Here is a 21,720-nt window from a genome sequence, read left to right on the forward strand (position 1 = left end):
GAGGTATCAGATTTGGATGCCAAGTTTATTTTAAACTAGGTGTGTGTAAATTTTTTTTTTTTTTTGGTGCGTGCAAATTTTATATGCTTAGTTCCATGAAGTGATCACTGGAGTCATGAAAATTCGTTATTTAGATTGAGTACAGACTGGAATGCTTCAATCCACATTCTCCTCGTAAATCTTTTGACTAGAAAAAGAGATTTTAAGAATCAGGATCGGCACTGATACTCATTAGTCGCCCCTTTCGCTTCATGCATTGCCATGACCTTTGGCAAAGCATTGTGCAATCTCTCCTTCTTAAGCCACACTGTCCTCCATACTCCTTGATGATGATGAGTGTAAAAGCTAATGAGGCGGGAGAGTTAAACGTCTCATGATGAGTGTAAAGCTAATTAGGCAGGAAAGTTAAACGTCTCATTTGATCAAGTGTTCACTTGAAAAGAAAAGTGCGTTATATTTCAATATTTCAATTCGATAGTGAAAGGGTAAACGGAAAAGAGCGAAGTAACAAATTGCTTTTGAGAAAAGAGACCATGGCATCAAGAATCAACAGATTAACATCAATCGCATTGACAAAATTTTGTGGAGAAGCTGATACATGCATCCCCATGAAATGTCAACAAGCATTAAAACTCATGCCAACAACTTGGCGAGTTCATCAACCCTCAAGCTTCCTAGTGGTGATACATACAAGTGGTGTTTATCCAACTCTTTTTTCCTTTGAATTTTCGTATCTCTCTACTTGTTTCCTCTCTCCGTAAGTGTAGAAGAAGGTTCGCCTTCGGCATCTACATTTCCATCTTCTTCCTTCACAATCTTCTTGGACACAGCTCTCTAGGTCGGTGCCTGAAAATGGGGCCAGGTGGAGCAGTCTTTGCAAAAGCAACCGCCCTTTGGTAAGCAATGTCAACATCCAATGAATTACTAATCAAGATAAGTGCACTGCCGTTCTCAACAGCCTGCCTTAACATCGTGCAGTTTCTCTATTTCCACCATGGTCTCGGATTCTTCCGCAACAACATCGTGCATAGCAGCAGCTGCATTGATGCTCTTTGCATCTTCTGATTCTTCTGCTTCACTGCTTTTGCTGCCTACAGTGATTTTATTTCCATCAACCTCCCTCAAAATTGAATCTGCATCAGTAACTCCATATACCTCGTTTTCTTGAACAGAAGGAGGACTAGTTTTGCCAGGAACTTCCTGTTTTCATCCTGTTCTGAGATTACTGGAAGAGGAGATCCTTCACATGCACGATCAACACTAGATGGATAATCCTTGTAATAAACTTCGAGAGTTGGAAAGGAAGACTTCCACTCTCTTCGTCTCCACATAAGTATGTGCTCATCTTCAAATGAGATTAACACACATGGGACTAGGTCCTGGAAATGAGGAACAATGAACAACACATCTTAACCATCAATAAGGAAATCCTCGTCTCACCCCTACAAGACACACCCACCTTGCATTTCAATTTTCTTCTTACATGTGATTAGAAAGACTCCTCTCAGGTCAAAAATGTTTCACAACATCCAAGAAATCTGCTTCTGACCACAAGCAGGGGTGCCTGGACAATCTGCGAGGATGATGGAATTAGAAGAAAAATAAAGAAGCTAACTCATTTGCAAACATCAATGATCACTGTAGCAAAGGCACGACTAAACCAAATACCCGTGTGAAAGCAACATATTGCCCGACTCTTGATCGATGATGCAGGAACTAGTGACTTAATGTTCCATAGCATAATGAACCTAAGTGAAGATGAGTGCATATGATATGTTGCTTGCCTAATCAAGCAAGGAAGCTATGTAAGTAAGTGAAGACGAGTGCATATAATATGTTGCTTGCCTAATCAAGCAAGGAAGCTATGTATGTGCCCAGACGAACATTCCATCAGAACCTCAGTGATGAACTGACCAACTATATTCTACAGCCAAAAGGATAAAAGAAGGTGACCAAATATGTTTGAGACATATTTCTGATTCAATAATATGCTCAACTTCTTCTGAGCTAGTCTTCCTCAGACAATTTGCAAAGAGGGGAAGGTATAACCAGCAGTAAAAATTACCAATTTTTTTTCATGAACAAGCTTCTTAATTCCTTCAAGTGTCCTCCACACCACTGTCATAAACTTTAAGATATGCCTCCTCTCCTTCATCCTGATTTCGAATTATAGAAAAGGTATCAATCATACGAAGGTTATGCTAGAAATTACTAAGGATTGCTGCGACAGAAAGATCTTGCAAACTTCCACCAAATGTCATCCAGATAGAAGTAAAGCCAAACAACTGAACCATGCATTAGGACATCACCTTTAGAGAGTATTGCTACCAAAGAAAAGAAAACTGAATCTAAGTTCAGATAGCAACATTCTACAAGTTAATACAAAAGTAAGCCTTTTAAGGTTAATTGCCTCGAGATACATGCTGATTCTACATGTAGAGGAGCAAATGTACTCCAAAGGATGAGAGACAGATACCTCAGATGTGTCATCTATTGTCGCTCCGGCATTAAATGATCTAGAAAGTTTTTCTTCATCAATTTGGTTGTTTACTCTCATATCTTCCTGAGAAGGAGGAAGAGAATGCATTACTGAAATAAATGCTAGTTTTTTGTCTCATCAAATTTCTAAAGGCAAGAGCTCGTACAAGTTCGTAATTTAGTAGCTCAATCCGCTCCTGCAAGTCTGAAATATGATGCTTAAGTGTCTGCAGTAAAAGAAAATTTAATAACATAGAATAGGATAAGCATTGTGACAAGCTTAAGGATAAGGGATTAAGAATAGTCTTTCAATCAGTTTCACCTCACGTCTCTGAAGTTCAATAGAGCGAGCCAATGCCTGCCTTCTAGTCAGCAAATTTCTGGGTCTCACTGCATGAGTCCTTTGATAATTCTTCCCATGATAAATGATGATAGCATAGCTTTTCATAGTCTTATCTAAGGATACCAGCACTCCACCACTTTCAGCCTCTAAAGAAACTACAAGATGCTTCACTTGTGCAAAACTTTTTCCCCTCACTATTAGTTTCACCAACTCGCAATACATCCAATGCAAGTGCATGTTCTCTACGGTACCATAAAAAATGCCACGCCTTCCTGGATTAAACCAAACAGAAGATGAAAAGCTAGTCATGAAAGCTGACTTTTTACATTGTTCAATCAAGAGGCAAACCAGCTATTCTTACCGATAAGCAGGAAGGGCTTCATACTCAGACCAATCTTACGTAGTAAAGATCTCTCCTCATCACTTATGGTTTCCAGATCAACTGGAAGGTCTGCTGGTCTAAGATTCTCCTGCACTTTTGCTAGAGCTTTCTCAGCCCTTTTGACCTTCCCTTTAGCCTGGAAAGAAGAGGAAAAAATAAATGGAAAATGTGATAAATAATTAAGGAAATGGAGCAGAATTTTATAGCATAAGTTTGTTCAATCTCGTAACTTACAAGAGCAAGTTTCTTCTCAAGATATTTCAAGAGTGCAGCGTGCTTATTGAGTGATTCATCTCTACGCATATGCTCAACATCTTTGCTACTTATTTCATTCCCCCACCGATAGGTGGCAGCCAGAGTTTCAGTAAGAGTGCCAGCAACAAGTGGGCTTTTAGAAGCTTTTAATTTTGATTCAATTGCAGCTGAGGCCCTCTGACGTGCTTGGTCTTCCTCATTTGCCTGCACATCTGTTAGTTTTTCTCTCTCTTTCAATGCTTCTACCACCACAGGAGGCAAGAAGTCATTGCCCCTGTAAAACACAATATAATCTTTGTTCCTAGGAAGTAGTGTTCCCCCAGTTAAATTCTGCATTCAAAATGACACAAATCAATAACAAGAGCACCAAATTTCCCTTACCTAAAGAAAAAGGACGGAATATGCAACACTAAACAGAAGTTGATATTATCATAATGCCAGAACATTAAGATTGGAACAAAATGCTCGGAGAGATAAGAACTTGCATAACCAATCCTTCACAACACTACACAAGTATGTCCCAGAATGGTGACACACTAACCTTGGCTGAGTTTTACCATTATGATAACAATTATAAATTCCATGGTCAGAAATGAAATAGAAAATTCAGCATTGTACTGTGGGCTTGAAGGATAATGATTTAGTCAAACTACCACTCTATGGCAAATAGTAGGCAATTCTTTCTGTCAGGCAAATCAAATAAAGTACAGAATCTGAAAGGTTCTGTGCTCGATGAAAGCAACAGAACACCCATTTTCAACAATAATTAGCTCATACATATATGCTAAAAAGTCAACATATGTAGATTGTCCAACCTTCAGTTCCTCAGCCATTCTATCATTGCAAGTATTTAGCATGCCGTGTTTAATTGCTATTTTTGCAATAGCACTGCTCTCCCACAACTTTACCATGACCTCAGCAAGACCTTGCAGCTTTCTGTTTTTTCCTACAAAAAAAGTAGGATTAGTTTTGAACAATTTTGAGACATAGTATAATCAAACCAGTTTGTCAGCCATTAACCAGCAATGGCAGAAAAGCACAAACTTTATTGCCATTGATGCACACATACCCAGGGCAAAACGTGAAGGCATCGTTCTTGCAAGTCTACGAAACCTGGTCATCTCTTTGTTTCTCAGACAATGTCTAACCCCATAAGGAAGAAGCTTAACTGGAGGTTTATATCCAGGAACCTCTGAAGGGAGCAAGTCAGCATCAACTGGAACTGGCTCACAGCCTGACCAATCCTTGAACCGTGGACCCAACTCATCTAATAAACTGTTAGGATCATTCATATCCATGCGTTTTTCCTTAGACAGATCCTTCATATATTCTGCAGAACCACATAAAATCCGGCCTCCTTTGCTATGAAAAACATTACTGGCTGTGTCCTCATTTTTCAGAGAATTCACACTGGTCTGTATTTTTTCGTTGTATGATTGGACACAAGAAAGCGTATACACCATCCCTCGGTACAACACCACTGAACTTCCAGATCTCCATATAACAAAGCCTCCAGTCCTACTCTGACAAGGCAAGTGTATTAGAGGCTCATTATCTCAGTGCATCAATGATTCATGATTAAAATAAAGACTCTCAAGTCTCCAACGCCAACGCAGATTTATTCAAGTGATTGCATCTTTTGAAGTCATGATTTTATATCCATTCCAGATGTCAAATACGGCACTTAAATGCACGCAAGCAATCAGCAAACTCATGAAAGTTCCAGGCTCATCAAGATTCAACCTTCATTTACTTACTTATCCATAAGCAAAGAAGAGACCAGCACTAACCTCCAAAGTTTCATGGGTTCTTTTCATGTTAAGTGACTGGGGACCTTCAAATTTCAACTTCACCACTTCATCCTCTCTCCACTTCTCATGTATAGAATCCACCAAAGCCTGGGTAATCCCTGCATCCCCAACTTCCATCCTCTCCATCCTGAGAGCAATTTTCCTAAGCCTCCTGAGCTCATGTTGCGGAATTACTCTCTCCGCCAAGTCCACATGCTTCCTCGACTAGGAAACAGCTGCAGAAACAGCTTCCATAAGGAAGCCGGAGCTTGAACCCAAATGGGAGAGAGGACAGAAGAGCCAGACCACTGCCCCCGGAATGCTGGAGATAGAGAACTCCGCAACGCTCCATGGCTACAAGCCTACAATGCTTGCGAAATCGTGCGGTCCGTAATTTCTCGCACAGATGGCACGCGAAAGAAGAGATATAAAGTGAGACTGCCCGTGAATTTTCTGAATCACCGACGGATGCTGCAATCCATCGGCCATGTTTGCAACAGAGGATGGGGACATGCAATTGGAGCTCCTGAGTATGCAATATTCAAACAGGACCACAAAACAAGCAGAACATCTTGCGATTGATCAAGGCAAGAAGCTCCTTCAGTGCACAGAAGCATTCCCATCATCCATTACTTTTGCGTTCTCATGTTGATCATGGCGTATATTCATCTAACTGTCATAGGTAGGGAAACATACAGGAGAACATCACGGCGAACATGAGTAACCACAGATATACGCCTTTAGCATGAAGATCTTAGAGTCTGAGATAATTGGAACGAGCATATCATCTTGAAGATCCTAGAGTCTGGAGGGCGTCGACGCTGCTCTGCAGGTGGTTGCAGAAATGGGATCCCCCAAATCTCGGCCGCCCAAGCAGATTAATGCGCGAAGGAACGGCGCCGGAGCAGAGATGGAGCGAGCAACGGAGCAAAGAGCGAGCGCCGAAGCAGAGACGGAGGAAGCGACAGGACCCAGCGAGAAAGCGCCGGGCGACGGCGGGGAACGGCGGCTTGACAAACGCAATGCACGGAGTCGAAGCTGATGACGAGTTCGTCAGAGGGACGCAATCGGACGGAGGTCCAGAAGTTGCCGAGAGACCAACGCGAGCACAAAACTTGTGCTCGATCTCCGCGTTGGAAACGATCGGAGGTGGAGGGGGTTGGGACCAGCTGCGACTGGCGGCGCTCTTGGACGAGGCGACGTGCCAGAGGCAGATGGCGGCGAGGCTTTTGGGGGAGGCGGAGCCGGAGTTGGAGACGGAGGCAGAAGTGGAAGGGTGGGATGCGCGGAGAAGAAACAGAGGAGGTGTCGATTGTTATCTGTTTGCGAGGAGAGGAGAGAGAGAGAGCGAGAAAAAACCCAGCAAATTCAAGTGAGGAGAGAGATTATTTGAGCGGGAGTGTTACGCATTTATTGACCCACTGAGCTGTCTGTCCTTTCTTCTGCCAGCGAGCCGAGCCAAGCCAGCCGAGAGAACCAGCTCTCCATTTTCCGGTGGGTCCCCCATAGGACGCGTGTCGATATCTGGGTGATACGCGCGCGCCACGTCAGCAGATGACGTGGAGCTCACGAACTACTGAATATTTTCTCAGAGAGAAGGGATCATCACCAGTCTTATTCACGCATTTAGATTTCATTTGTTTAAAATAATTTAGAAAATTGCTCGTATCATTCTAAGTAATTAACGAATTTTTTTCATTATTAATAATATTTTTGTTCATAGGAAGTTGGATGAATTTTTCATTTTTCACTTTTCCTTGGAGCAGCCACGCGATGATTCCTTTTGGTCAAGTCTCTCCCTCTTTCCATGTTCAGCCAAAACCTCCATCATACATCCTTGAATAGAGAAAACATTAGTGAGAGCTAAGGTATCTAGCATCGTCCTTAACGATTTGGAGATTTGCTCACATTTGCATTCATCTTCCTTAATCTCATCATCGGGGATTGGAGCATAATTTGGTAAACAGTTTCTTATTATTTATGCACTTGTAATTTGTGTTATTGAACCTTATGCACAGTTACAATTGACGTGAATCAAAATTATTGAAAGTACCTATTATTATTGGATAACAAATCTGGTAAGTAGACTTTGTTTCAATGGATTGACTTGCTAAATGTGAGATAAGTATCTTATGTACCATTTATAGGGCATGCGACATCCCTCTTTTTGTATAAGTATCTTGTGTAAATTTATATCTAGTAGAGCATGAAGCGATCGATCTGACATAGTAACTCGAAAATTAAAGCGGTACATCATTAGTTTCTAGTAATTTATGGGACTGTGGATTAAGTCCAAAATTGGCGTAGTGGGAGCCTTGTGCATTGCCTATTGCGCAGATAATGATTTTAAAAAGAGAATGACATACTATCTACTAGGTCCATGCAGAAAAATATCAAAAGTAATTTGAATATTGAAAAAATTAACTTAATTTTCGAAAGAGAGTAATGGGAGAATCTTGGAGAAAGGTATTATGCAATTCTTAAATTTATTGCATTAGTGTCAATTTAATCATAAATTTTTCAATTAGACCAATTTAGTTAGCAATTTCCTACCACAATTGGTTGGATGAACTAAATTGGGAAATTATCAAAAATTTTATGATTAAATTAATTGAATCAAAAGGTTTAGAACTAATCTAGCATAATTGTAATAAATTTTGATTTTTTTTTGATAAATTTCCTATATACTTTCTATAGGAAAAGACAAAAACATTTTTAAACAAGCTATTTGCATATCCTCTAACGTTTGGATAACTCGCTCAGATTGTCCATCTATTTATAGGTAAAAAGCAATAATAAAGTGTAGTTTAGTTCCCACGACTTGTTGAAATCTACTCCAAAATTGCAAAGTAAACCTAGCATATCAGTCAGATAGTATTCTTATAGGTACGCCATGCGGCCTCACAATCTCATCCGCGTACGACTAAGCAAGTTGCTCAAGAATCCAAGTAGTTCGAATTGATTGGAAGTGTGTTGATTTTAGCTATTAACGAGACAACTATCTATTCTTGATTATCCATCGAAAGGAAGTAGATATGTATCTAATTACTTCCTTAGCTTCATACTTTCCGAGGTATAGCGCCCCTAAATACCATCAAGAAAGAGCACTAAAACAAGGTGGGAATAAGCGTTCTACCTAGATTCTGCTCTTACGTAGGCCCCACCTCATATGGAAGAAGGGGAACCTCTCCATTCAATGGAAGAACCCGTGTGAGTGAGAGGAGCAACGATCATTCATTCATGGGATACGTCTTCTTCTGTGATCCGTTTCACGTGACTCTAGTTAGTTCTCAAAAGGCCTACTTTATAAAGGGAACTCCTACTCCTTGCTTCCTTCAGCATGGGAAAATGCCCGCATCTAACAATCTATCCTTTGAAAGATAGACAAGAGGGCATTCTTAGCACCAACCCCTCCCACTTTGACCATTTGGTGGGATGCGTTTTCTAGTAAGAAAAGATCTTGGCATTTGTTAGTTTCTTGTCTTCATCCCATAGAGAAAGACTAATGCAAAACATTTGGCGGCTCTTTTTACCAAGCGTGCATAGTATCGAGAAAAGTCTGTGTTCGGATAGCTATGGAAATGCTCCCGCAAGACCCTCTTTTCCACTTACTCATAACTAGGGCTGTTAAAATGGGTTAGAGAGCCATATTTTAACCCACATTTATGAAAGTGGTTCATATGTGACTCATCTTAAAATTAAGATATGGACAGAGATGGGTTTAAAAATGAAAAAATCCAAACAAAGTAGGTCTTATTTGGGTTGGATATGGTTTACCGATGTCCACCCTCTCTCTCCTTTTTCTCCCCTACCCGGATGAACTCCTCCTCGACAATGCCTCTCGCGGCATCAACCCTTTCACCCCGACCACCACCTCCATCGTTTCCACCTGGCTCCACGGCCATCCGCCCCGCTGCACGGTCTACATATTCCTTCGGCGGCCTAGTCGACCTCGACCCCTCCCAGTTTCTCGAGCTCGCCCTTGGACGTGTAGGTGTTTTGGTGCACGGTGGTGGAGATGGCGATGGAGATGCTGGCGATGCCCATAGGCAAGCTCTGCCTCATCGTCATCGCCGGGATCGGGCAAGCAACAAGCTCTCCGACCTAGACGGAGCCGAAGCTCGCCAGATCCAGTGAGCCTCGAGCTTGTCGGCCTTGGCTGAGGTCGGGTTCGCCTGGATCTGGCGAGCCATGACGGATTTTGGGCTCACCTGGATCGGCTGACCCGATGTTATTAAATTTACATTATATGAAAATGAATCAAAATAGGTTAAATGGGTTAACATGGGTTTGACCATTTTTGACCTGACTTACCTATTTGACAGCTCTATTCATAACAGGCTTTCCCTCTGTATAAGACGTCTCCCAAAAGCATAATTGTGCAATTTCTTCCTTGATTTTCAAAGAAGACTAACTCCTCCTACTTCTCTTTCTCTCCTTCGCAGGCGGCCATTTACCGATACAGCCAAAAGATTAGCGCTTCAGATAAAAATATTGATTTGACTAAAAAATTACCAATTACAGGTAAGGTCGCCAAGAAAGCTCCTCTTTTTGGGGGGATTGAGAGATATAGTGTAAATATGATCTTCCATCCTTATTTGGAAGGAAGACGTATATAGTTTCGAATCTCTAGAAAGAAGCTAGCTATCACTCTTTTCCGTTGCCAATTGATCAAAATGATACCGAACATCAGCATTTCGTTTAGATGAATAATTAAAAAGATGTCCTAATCGCACGGTTAAGGAGTAACTCCCAAGAATGAATGGAAGTCCATTACATGGAAATTTGGCTTGCGCTCCACGTTGGAGCGCTGTCCCTTCTCAAATGGAAAAGAACAATTTGAGTTTGTCTTCTCTTAGTCACTCGCAGGTCCAACACGTAACTGATCGCTGCTCAATTATCTTAGCAAACAAGTGCTTCAAGCCACCTAAAATGTTTATATAAGGCAATTAGAAAAGACTGAGAAGGTGAAGTCATTTCCAAAGAATTGGAAATGTATCTTCCTTAAAATTCATTCAGCTTATCCTAATACGATCGCATCATGGAGTAAACGTGTCCATACACTTCAAATTTGTTCAATTTACTCTCATTTGCGTCGAATGTATGATCAAGATGTCAAATTGACGAAATTTTAAAGTAGCTATTGGGGACAAGAGGCAGCCATCCCTAATGCATTTCTCTAGGTACAGCCACGGTAGTTGTTCCTAAAGGCACGTCAATGGGCTTCACAAAGCAATCGCCATTTCTCTTCGGGAGAAGATGGGGCGACTCGCAATGTGTCGTCGCTGATGATCATTAGGAATGATTTTGCATTTTTAACTTTTTAGGGAGGGTTTTGGTCACACCCTTCGTCCATTCTCAAATTCCAATTTTGATTCTGGAGTGAGAAAATAGAAGATGCATTATACAAGCCAAGGGGGAAAATTATTAAGAAAAAATCTAATTCATTGCATTTATATCAATTCAATCCTAAAACCAATTTAACCCTAAATATTTTCACGTTTTGCTAATTTAGACCGAAAATCATTAATTTGAACGCTAGTCATCCTATTAAAAATCTTTTAGAGTTTTTATAGTAATTTTTTATTTTTATTTTCTATCTTCTTTATTTATTTATTTTGAACTGAGGGCCAACAAAAGTTGCTGGCCGGCCCTATTGGAAAAGAAAAGAAAAGAAAAGAAGAAAACCAAAATAACTATTAAAAAATATATAAAAGAGAATGTCCATGTTGACATCAACATCGATTATATTATATAGGAACGTCGACATTCACGTTAGTAATTTTCAGATTAAATTATCCGGATTAAGTGAAGTGACAAAATATGAAAAAAAGAAAAAGTATATCACTAAATTATCACAATAAAAATATAACTGAATTAGTATAAGTATAATAGATTGAAGAATTTTTTTAGTAATTTTTCGTAAGACAAGATTTGGAGAGGTATCTTTCTCAATCTGATGAAGACCACGAGGCTATCGGCCTCTGTCGTATTCGTAGAATAGTATAAGGAGGAAAAAAGGATGATATTATTACTAAGGTCCTCCTCGGTCGTGCGAATCGGAGGATTCCTCCCGTTTGCTTCCCTCCCTTTCTTGCTCTCCAAGATCGTAGACCGACAAAGTCTGACGTCTGGTGGGCCCGAGACAGCAGCGTCATCTGATGCCACGTCACGTTTCTTCCCCTAAATTAATTTCCCAGATTGTCTTTTCTCTCTCCTCTTTCCCAAGCGTCGACCCTGTTTAGATATTCGGGAATTCGAGAGAATCAAATGGTTAAACGATGTGTTGAGCTCAGAGACAAATCAAAGATTACTGCAGTAGACAAGCAGGCAGCAGACTATGAGGATGGGAATCTACGCTCGTCGCTTTCCAATGCTTAAACAATGTATTACTTGTCCATTCTTGCCCTAAGTCGTCGAGATTTAGGGAAAATACGTAAAGTCTCTTTCCTCTTTTTTTTTTTTTTTTAATGATTAGCAAATTAATTATTCTCACTGATATATTGTAGGGGTGAGCATGGTCCGGTTGGTCCAGGCCACCCCTAACCCTAGGACCAACTCCGTACAAGGTGTCGGTCCTCAATTTTTGACAGAGGACCGAGCCTATTGAGACCAGGACAGGACCGGACCAGACCCGATGGGTTCGGCCCGGGTCCAGGCTCAACCAGTGACCGATCGATAATTTTTTCGTCTTATTTTTATACTTCCTAAAAAAGTAAACCTACAAATTCAAATTACACATCCATCAACAATACGGTATTGTGCAACTAAACTATAAAATATCAATACATATTTAGCAAATTTAAGATGACACAATAATAGAAATTTCATATCCGCTAGCGCTCATCGAGATATGGGATAAGATGGAAAATTCTTGTAATCATCTATCTTTAATATTTATAACACCATATGCAAAAGCGTTTTTCGATCATGTAGAGTCCACTTAACAAAAAATGAGCTTGCACCACTTGACTAGTATTTAATCATGTAGAGTCTACTCAAACAAAAAAATAAGCTTTACACCACTTGACTAGCAAATCACCGTAGCAAGAAGCAAAGATCTTACTCTACTCTTCAAAAACTTCTATCATTTGACACAAATTGAAAAGCAAAGTGCAGCTGAAATTCATTAGTAAAATACAAATTAATCATAAAAAGTTCAAAATACTTAATATAAACCATTAATATATAACTTCACATCTTGTTAATTCACTTGAACTTCTAAACACTTGAAAACAAAACAACGACACATAATTAATACTTAACAAAAGTTTTAAATTGAAATTACTATTAGTGCTATTGATAGAACATCTCAATATATTATAATATAATAGACATTTTACTTAGGTTTGAATATATAAAAGAATTATAAATAATATAATATAATATACGGGGTTGGTCAGGGTTGGACCAACCCAAAACTCTCTGATATGTTGAATCACCTGCCCTAAACCGCTGCTCACCCCTAATATATTGAATCACCTGCTCACGAGTCACGTTACATGAACTCTTTTTGAAATGTGCATATTTGATTACATGGTAAAATATCAATGTCAAAAATAGTAATTCTGAGTCTCAATTTACTTCTCTAATGAAATTTATTAAGATTATATGGTCATACGGTCATCTATTGAATCTTCTTCATTTTATGTGATCTTGAGACGTCCATTAAGCATGTTTAATGTTGTTTAAAGTTGAATTTTCAACCAATTGATTTCCAAATTTGTTTATATATATATATATATAAATTTGGCATTAAAGTGGCTAATGATTTGAGGGATTCCATAGTCCCTTTGTCTCCATTTTTCGTGTAGAGAAACGTGTATTATATGTCTTTTCCATGAGGATTCAACAATTATGAAAGTAGTGCATTCGTATTTCAGAATTTCTTGATATGCTATGACAAGATAGTTGATTCGTTAAATATTACCAATATCTATGTCAAATTTAATCTCCCATTGTCTTGATCCCAACTTTATACTACCATTAGATTTTAGGACCACATGTCGTCATTTTGTAATGTTGGATAATATCAGCAATAACATTATTACCCACTTAAGCGGAATTCAAATATGAAAATAAAATAAAGTAAAATAAAAGGTACGGAAAGGTATTCCGGTGTATTGAAGTCTTAGTCGACCACCATAATGCGCTCATATTAGGAAGACAACTCTCTCCAGTCTCCTTAGCAAGCAGATTGGAACACGCCATCTTATTTTATTCTCGTTTCTTTGACTCCGTGTTTCACTAGGAAGCGCTCGCAAACATAATTAATAAGAATCATAGGATGATCCGAAAAAAACCTGTCTGATGTTAGGACAGTGCTTAGCATGCTAGTGACGGACCTTGATGCTCATCGTTCATGTGGATCTAAGTCAAGATATGGCAATCAATTTCAAGATTCAAAAAAGATGGAACATATAACAACAACAACAACAACAACAACAACAATAATAATGAAGAAAAAGAAGAAGAAGAAATGTTGGGTCTTTGATTAAAATTTGAATGACTTGAGTCGGTCTATTAACATAGAGGAATTAGGGGTGATTGATTTAAATAATATTCTAGTCAGATTTGAAACTTGGAACTATTTTATTAGAATCTATTCACAGTTTTTGGAATCTACAACCTACCATGTTTGTTTTGGAATCAACCCTACAACTCACCATGTTTTTTTGGTTTGATTTGAGGGTTTACTTGGGAACCTATTTTCATTTTGTTCCTTTTTTGGATTTCATTTTTAAACAAATAATATAAGCAACAAAACGGTTTAAAGTAAAAAATAAACAAAAGCCAGCAAATGAAGACAAGTTAGGAACGAGTGAGGGCAAGCCACGAGCAAGCAAGGAGGAGGGTGAGTCACGAGTGAGAGAGGGAATCGTTAAGTGTTTAAATGAGATTTGAGTAGAGAGAGAGAGAGGTGCCAAGAGAAAAACTAAGGTCTTTAGACTTTATGAAGTCGCTTCTAAATCTGGTCTAGTTTCCAAGTGGCTCTTCAATTGAAACAGGAAATCGGATCGGTTCTAATGAGAACTCAGAGTTGGACCAACTTTCAAAGCGATTTGGTCCAATTTTTTGAGTTAGATCTGGTCAGGTTGCATCTCCTAGGAGGAATCATGTGGTCCTAGGGGATAGAGAGAGACTAGGTAAATCGTTGGTGTTTTGTGCATGTGTTGCTAATGATCGGTGCATGGTGAAAAGTGAATAGTTAAGAATAGGAGAATGATAAAAACTCTAAATTATACCAATTGTGACATATTTATCGGAAATTCTCATTATGATACTAAAAATCCCAAAATTATACTCGTGTGACATATTTACTTGACCATGAGCACCGTTAAAAAATGCTTACATAGACTTTTTTTTTTTGGGGGTCAAAATATGCTTACATAGACTCTAGAAAGCAAATAATATTAACATGGAAACAAAAACAATGTTATTTTGATTAGAAAGCAAATAATATTAACATGGAAACAAAAACAATGTTATTTTGATAAAAAAATATCATTGGACAGAATTTTGACAAAGTGCAAATGTGTTACATAAATATAAGTTTAAAGTAAATGTGTAATAGAAAGCATAGTTTATGATTTTTTATGTTACAAAAAAGTTGAAACAAATGTGTTAGGTGAACATAACTTGAAGTTTTTTTGTAACCCTTTTCCGTTACATGAAATTGATATATTAAGTAATATAATGGATCATAATTGCCCATTTTAACAGGTAATCGTATTTAAATGCAATGAAATCCATTATGTTTCTTTGCACACCGATGTTGTAGCTTTTATCAGCAGATGGTGCTGTCCTTCGCGCTTTCCTTTTTTTTCTTTTTTTTTTTTTGGTGAAGGTAAGAGGTATATTGAACTAAACCAAAAGCTTTATAGCCAATAAGGATGTCAAAATTCAACTCGAGGGGAAGGGTGAATAAGAATAAGCAGAAACAGCCAAACAAGCGGCAACCGAAAGAAGGTCGCTTTCCTTTTGTCTCCCCCCGTGTCAATTATTGTAGAATGACGACATGCATTATTGGTAAATTTTTAGAAATTCAAAAAGTACAAAAGAATTCAAGCGAACGAAGGAATGCCTGGATTCTTCGGTTCCTCTCGTTTCTTTCTTGAGGCCGAACAGTAATAGATGAAATATGAGAATGAGCGATTGAGGGCGTCGATCAACTTTGCGAGACATGAGATTACACTGTACATGATTGCAACTCATTCGATTAAGTATTTGCTTAAAGTCGAGTTGCATTTAAAGTAATAGATGCACATGCATCATTTCAATCAAAATTGACCTTAATAGATATACGACCTTAAGTAAGACTATATATTCATAATGTATCCCATAATAATGATTGATAGATCCATTAAATGGATGGATCAAGTCGAAAATAGTCCAATCCAATTTGATTACGAATTTGATAACTATACCCAAATTGTCCCAATTCCTTTTAACTCAATTTAGGATAATTGATATTCAAATTGAGGTGAAAATATAAAGTGAACGAATACGAGATCAAATGAGAATGGAAGAATTTGAATTTAAATAAATCTTGAACTCATTTAATTTTATATTATTTTGAAATTTATTATTTTAAATTTATAAGTAATTTATTGAATATAACTAATTTATATAATTACTCAATTAATATATTTATGTCAGATCACAATCACGTGGTCTCTTCCCCATAAGTTGGCCGCCTCGCGAGCGGCCCTCACAAAACGACAACTCTTCCGCCGGCTTGCGAAGCTCGCGGGATCATTCTATATAATGCAAGCGCAAGAGCACCGTACCACCACAGACTCACGAGAAAAACGAAAGGACGCTCTTGTCCTTCTTCGTCTCCTCCACCGCCACCGCCATCATCGACCTCCCGAGCTCGACGGGGGCCGCGGGGGCGGGCAAGGGGAAAGAGGCGAGCATGGAGAACGGGGCGCCGGCCTGGAAGTTCCGGGCCAACGAGGGGCTCTCGGCCGCGTCGGCCATCACCGTCCGCGGCATCCTCTTCGAGCTGATGGCGAATCTCAACGCCGACGACGGCCGCACCATGGTCCCGCTCGGCACGGCGACCCTTCCGCCTTCCCTTGCTTCCGCACGGCCCCCGCCGCCGAGGACGCCGTCGTCGACGCTGTCCGCTCCGGCAAGTTCAACTGCTACGGTCCGACCGTCGGTATTCTTCCCGCCAGGAGGTAAGAAGGCGGTGTCGCTTGAGATTATCAGGATTAGATTTCTCGTTTATGTTCGCGACCCTTTTTGGCTTGACTCAAAAGGGGAATAGGGAAAAATGAGGAGAGTCTGGAGGTCTTTTTGTTTCGTGAAAAATGGATGGTTTGGAAATCGTGTTCCATAGCTTATATGGCTTTTAAAACTGAATGGCCAAAAGATATTTTCATTTTTCACGAATATGATATATTACCGCTGCTAATGAAAAAATATTCTCTATTAATTCATTATTTTAAATGACATAAGTAATCATTTTTAGAAAAATATTTTTGAAATCATTTATTTTCAGAGCTTGAGCTTTAGATTAGTTATCTGTCTTGTGAAATCTTGAGATGAGCAGATGATATGCTCTGTCTAAGCTTGGTGATAGCATGGATCGACTGGTGCTTCTTATGGTCTGTACCGTTTGTTTAGCTGCGCAGCAATATTACCTAAGCAAGTTATTTCGCATCCTCAATCTTCCCAGTACCTATGAGTCGATTGTTGATGCGTTTAAGGTACTGACGGAGTCATGTACTCACAAATTGCCAGGATTTACGTTCATGTGGTCGTACAAGATTTAAGAAATCGTATAGTTAAATAGTCAATGATTGAGAGGCTGACGAGTGGCTAGTTTGGAAGGTGACTCAATTGAGGTTTTTGGACCTTATTGCGTGTTCTGTTTCCTTTGCAACGACTGCAGGCGGTCGAATGCAAAATGCCTAGTTCTGGCAGTTGTTTTGCTTCAATTGTACAAACCATTTTGGTTTGTTCATGGTTGTATCTTAACAGCAGAGTAGCTGTTATTGCCGATCAATATCAACTGTCTCGTCAATCAACTCGAATCATCATATTGCTAGTAAAGACAGTGTATTGAAAACAGAGAGTAAATGATGAAACCAAGCTTTATTAGTGACTATAGGAAGTAGTCATTGTTAATTGTTTGGATAATGATTGAATTTTATGGAAAGGCCGCTATGAATGTGTTGATCTAGGTGCTTTCTGTAGGTTGAATAGCAATTTATTTCCAGACGACATGTTTGAGTGAGCTAGACTAATTGGGGGCACCAAATTCTACAGGGCTATTGCTGATTATCTCTCTTGTGATCTCCCGTACAAATTATCACCAGATGATGTTAATCTGACACTCGGGTGCACACAAGCAATTGAAGCCATATTAACAGTTCTTGCTTGCCCTGGGGCCAATATATTGCTTCCAAGACCTGGATTCCCATACTATGATGCACGTGCTAAACACAGCCATCTTGAGATGCGGTATTTCGATCTTCTTCCAGATAAGGGTTGGGAGGTTGATCTCAAGGGTGTTGAGGATCTTGCAGACGAGAGTACTGTCGCCATGGTTATCATCAATCCTGGCAATCCTTGTGGAAGTGTCTATAGCTACCAGCATCTAAAGAAGGTTGCTTTTGCATTTTGTTTGAGATTTCTTCATATCTTAGCAAGTAGATGAATTGTGAACATGGAAAAATCTATGATTATAAGCTGGAATGGAGCTAATAGATTCTGATGGAGCTTAATCTAGAGAGCTACCTTGCCTCTTGAGATGCTCGTTTATCTCAAGGCAGTGGAAGCTCGATAGATTTGTTGCCAGTCACTTTTATAATCTTTGGTATCCGCATTTGTGTTGCTTCAGCTGTTGTTCATCATTTTCTTTCTTTCATTTTTGAAAAAGGTTGCCGAAACAGCAAGGAAGCTTGGGATTATGGTAATTGCAGATGAAGTCTATGGTCATCTAGCTTTTGGGGATACACCATTTGTTCCCATGGGTGTTTTTGGATCCATCGCACCTGTCTTGACGTTGGGATCAATATCAAAGAGGTGGATTGTTCCAGGTTGGCGACTTGGTTGGCTTGTGACAAATGATCCAAATGGTTTTCTGAAAGACACTGGGGTCTCTCTCTCTCTCTTCTCTCTCTCTCTCTCTCTCTCTCTCTCTCTCTCTCTCTCTCTCTCTCTCTCTCTCTCTCTCTCTCTCTCTCTCTCTCTCTGTGTGGACGCGTGAGCACGAACGCGATCGCTTGCTTGATTGTATATCTATTTGGGCCAAATTATTTGACTACTAGGGTTTGTCACAGGATACTTAGATTGTTCCTTTTCTCTTTACAGGTTCTTAAGTCCCTTAAAGGATTTCTGGATATATCCTCTGATCCTCCAACATTTATCCAGGTAGGTAACTACTCCAGATAATCAACCAGTGACTTTCAGATTTGAAGACGTGGTGTTTTTCAAAATGATTTATTTGGTAGGCTTGTCTGCACTATTTTTGTATCACTGCCAGAGTTAGTTGTGCATATTCTTGGCTATTCATTCAGGAAATGACAAGTTAATGAGAGCTTTTTCTCTTGAAGATGGATAATTAAAACAATGGATACTGCATAGCAATGTAGAGTTGCACCCCAAGCAGAACCCCAATGATTTACGTGTTTCCTCTCTACAGTCACCTGGTTTATGTTATTTTTCTCAGTGATTTTAGGCTGTAATGCACAAGCTGTGCATATTGCTTTTAGAAGTGATCGATATTCCGTCTCAGTCATTGGGCTTGATTTATCTGAACTCACTTTCACTTGATAAAGTATTGTTCTTCATTTAATCCTTGCAAGAGTGCTTGCTACCTTTTATTTGTGACAACTAGCATCCTTATCAAATAACAGCTAATTATTTTCTGCTCTTCGTTGTGATTCTAACAGGCAGCGGTCCCTCACATTCTTGAAAAACAAATGATGATTTTTTTTCAAAAATCATTTGCATACTAAGAGAGGCTGCAGATATATGTTATGAGAAGATTCAAGAGATACCTTGCATCACGTGCCCAAAAAAGCCACAAGGAGGCATGTTTGTAATGGTATGGGCATACTATACACATACATACAGTATGTATGCATGTATTTTTATTTTTTCATCGGTATAGTGTACACTGTTATGCAATTTATTTTTTTCTCGATAAGTGAAAGATGTCATTGTGACAGGTCAAGTTGAATTTATCATTGTTGGAGGGCATAAAGGATGATCAGGAGTTCTGCTTAAAACTGGCTAAAGAAGAATCTGTTATTGTTCTGCCTGGTAAACTCAGCCTCTCCAATTGCTGGTGAAAGGAAAATATATTGATGTTACTTTTTATGCATCTGTTTCATTTTTCTAACTTATTTCAGCTTTTTGAATTTTTCAAACGCATCTTCTGACTTTTGTTTCTTGAAATGCACATTGGTTAAGAATGCTATAAGGGGCTTCAGAGTGAGAGTCCCGATGACCAACTTACTTCACAGTTTTCGAAGGATCATAAAATTTTGGAGAAATAGAAGGGATCCTAGTGATTTCATTTGAATTTACTCGTGGAACTCTTGCAAGCCAATGCTCAGATAATTCCGGAGCAATCCCATCCCATTTTCGCCACTTGCTTCTTACTTGTGCAATGTCCGTATCCATCAGATAATAATCGATGACATTCGTTTTTGCAGGGATAGCTGTTGGAATGAAGAACTGGCTTCGCATCACTTTCGCCATCGATATATCTTCTCTCGAAGATGGCCTGGAGAGGATTAAGGCCTTCTATGGAAGGCATGCCAAAAAATAAATGAGCCGGTCCATGCCGGTGCCACAAAGGGCTGAGATCATCAACTGCTCGTTGGATCTCGAGATGCCTCTGTGGCCATGTCGAAGACCATTGCAATGTGTGAAACAAGATTAGTAAATCCATAAGAAAGCTAATTATCCGGGCATTTGCCCGGAAGCAGGGGATGGAGGAGGAAGAAATCAACCTGACTGTTGATTCGATCCGAAACTTCCGTAGCATTAGCTTTGGCTTGAATAAAAAACTTCGATTAAGGGCTTATTATTTTGCTGCTCGTGCCCGGAAGCAGGGGATGGAGGAGGAGGAAATCAACCTGACTGTTGATTCGATCTGAAACCTCCGTTGCATTAGCTTTGGCTTGAATAAAAAACTTCGATTAAGGGCTTCTTATTTTGCTGCTCGGCAAAATGCCAAGAAGCAGTGTCATTAGGTGATCAACAACTCCCTGTTGTCGGTCTCATGTTGTCCTGTGCTTGTACTTTAATCGTCTCTTTAGAAATAAAGATGTTATGGCATCAGATATGAACGTTCCAATTTCGAAATGTGCCGCGACTCGCCAATAATTTCTATTGGCGGAGCTAATTACATTGAGGGAAACTCCTAGAAAGCTCATGAGGATATCTCTAATTGAACGAAAACATATGAACTCCCTCGAAATTTGTTGACATGTGCTCTCGCCTGCATGCATGTTGCTGCACGTGATTCCTAGAAAATTCTACATGAAGTAAATTAGCCTTGTTGTCCAAAGGTACCTTCCCATCAAACTTAATCTCTGAACGAGTAAAGCGAATTCTACTATTGTGTATTAAGGTCGGTCTTTGCCTGGACATTCCTATTGGAAATGATAAGGTCAAATAGAATAAAGATCGGGCAATGTTTGGAAAATCACTGATGTTTAAGCTGGATTGAACAGATGGGTTGAATGTCAACGTGATGGCTCTTGCCGCCAGCTGCTGAAATGATATTTTATGTTTGAAGAACAAAAAATTATAAATGTAAAAAAAGAAAACGATTAGTGGATTGTAAAATTGTTCACGGGGCAGGATCAGACTTACTTCTTCGGTTTTCCATTTTAGCAGTTATTAGCCAGTCCTACTAAGTTGGAACAAAAAACCAGAGGAAAGACTCAAAGAGAGTAAAATGGAGAACAGATGGAGTAGATTGGGATCCGCGAAGAGCATGGAATTAAAAGCAGCATAAAAATTTTTAGCTATTTTGTCGGTTACCAAATAAGGTCTTAATGCCACCCCAGTTGACCTTCCATTTTTGCTCGGCTGTCATGTTTGCCTTCAATCGTTCCCATTCTTCGCGCGATCCCCAGTCGCCAAGTTATCACCGGATGATGTCTTCAAATCACCAGTTCGGCTCAAAGTTGCCATCCAACTCTTATGCCCCTCCTGTAGGTCTTCTTCAAGTACGGAGGTTGTGGTCTTTTCCTTCCCTTCGGTCATACAGCTGTTTGTGCCGCTGTTAGTCAGCTCAAGTCCGCTATTACCATGTCGTTCTTGTATTGTCATCTTTTTAATGGAGTCATCATCTCACGTTCATGTTTTTGTTGTCTTGAATATGCCATTCAAGGGCACTGTACCATCAAGCATCCATCGTAATAAATCTGGGTGAAAATTTCAAATGAAAAGTTTCTTAAGTTCCCCTTTTTCTTCTTTCCTTTTTCCAAAGTGAATGT

At 39.5% G+C, this 21,720-nt stretch overlaps 2 protein-coding genes across 2 annotated transcripts; one reads left to right on the plus strand and one right to left on the minus strand.

Moving 5' to 3' along the window:
• Positions 1–840: 840 nt before the first annotated feature.
• Positions 841–5,737, minus strand: LOC104430485 (CRM-domain containing factor CFM3, chloroplastic/mitochondrial). The gene is made up of 11 exons (XM_039298903.1): positions 5,711–5,737; positions 5,249–5,473; positions 4,528–4,981; positions 4,274–4,404; positions 3,438–3,788; positions 3,183–3,339; positions 2,801–3,093; positions 2,646–2,705; positions 2,477–2,563; positions 2,066–2,156; positions 841–1,573 (listed from the first exon to the last, which is right to left on the minus strand). The coding sequence occupies exons 1-10, from the start codon at positions 5,735–5,737 to the stop codon at positions 2,100–2,102; spliced, it is 1,842 nt and encodes a 613-aa protein (XP_039154837.1). The 3' UTR covers positions 841–1,573; positions 2,066–2,099.
• Positions 5,738–16,018: 10,281 nt separating this feature from the next.
• Positions 16,019–20,558, plus strand: LOC104440877 (probable aminotransferase TAT2). The gene is given in 9 exon segments (XM_010053866.3): positions 16,019–16,305; positions 16,308–16,434; positions 17,528–17,867; positions 18,141–18,359; positions 18,575–18,634; positions 19,156–19,177; positions 19,180–19,310; positions 19,435–19,528; positions 19,924–20,558. Coding segments are annotated over 9 exon segments (1,248 nt in total). The 5' UTR covers positions 16,019–16,166; the 3' UTR covers positions 20,040–20,558.
• Positions 20,559–21,720: the final 1,162 nt, after the last annotated feature.

The sequence above is a fragment of the Eucalyptus grandis genome, chromosome 1, assembly GCF_016545825.1.
Source record: "Eucalyptus grandis isolate ANBG69807.140 chromosome 1, ASM1654582v1, whole genome shotgun sequence".
NCBI lineage: Eukaryota > Viridiplantae > Streptophyta > Magnoliopsida > Myrtales > Myrtaceae > Eucalyptus > Eucalyptus grandis.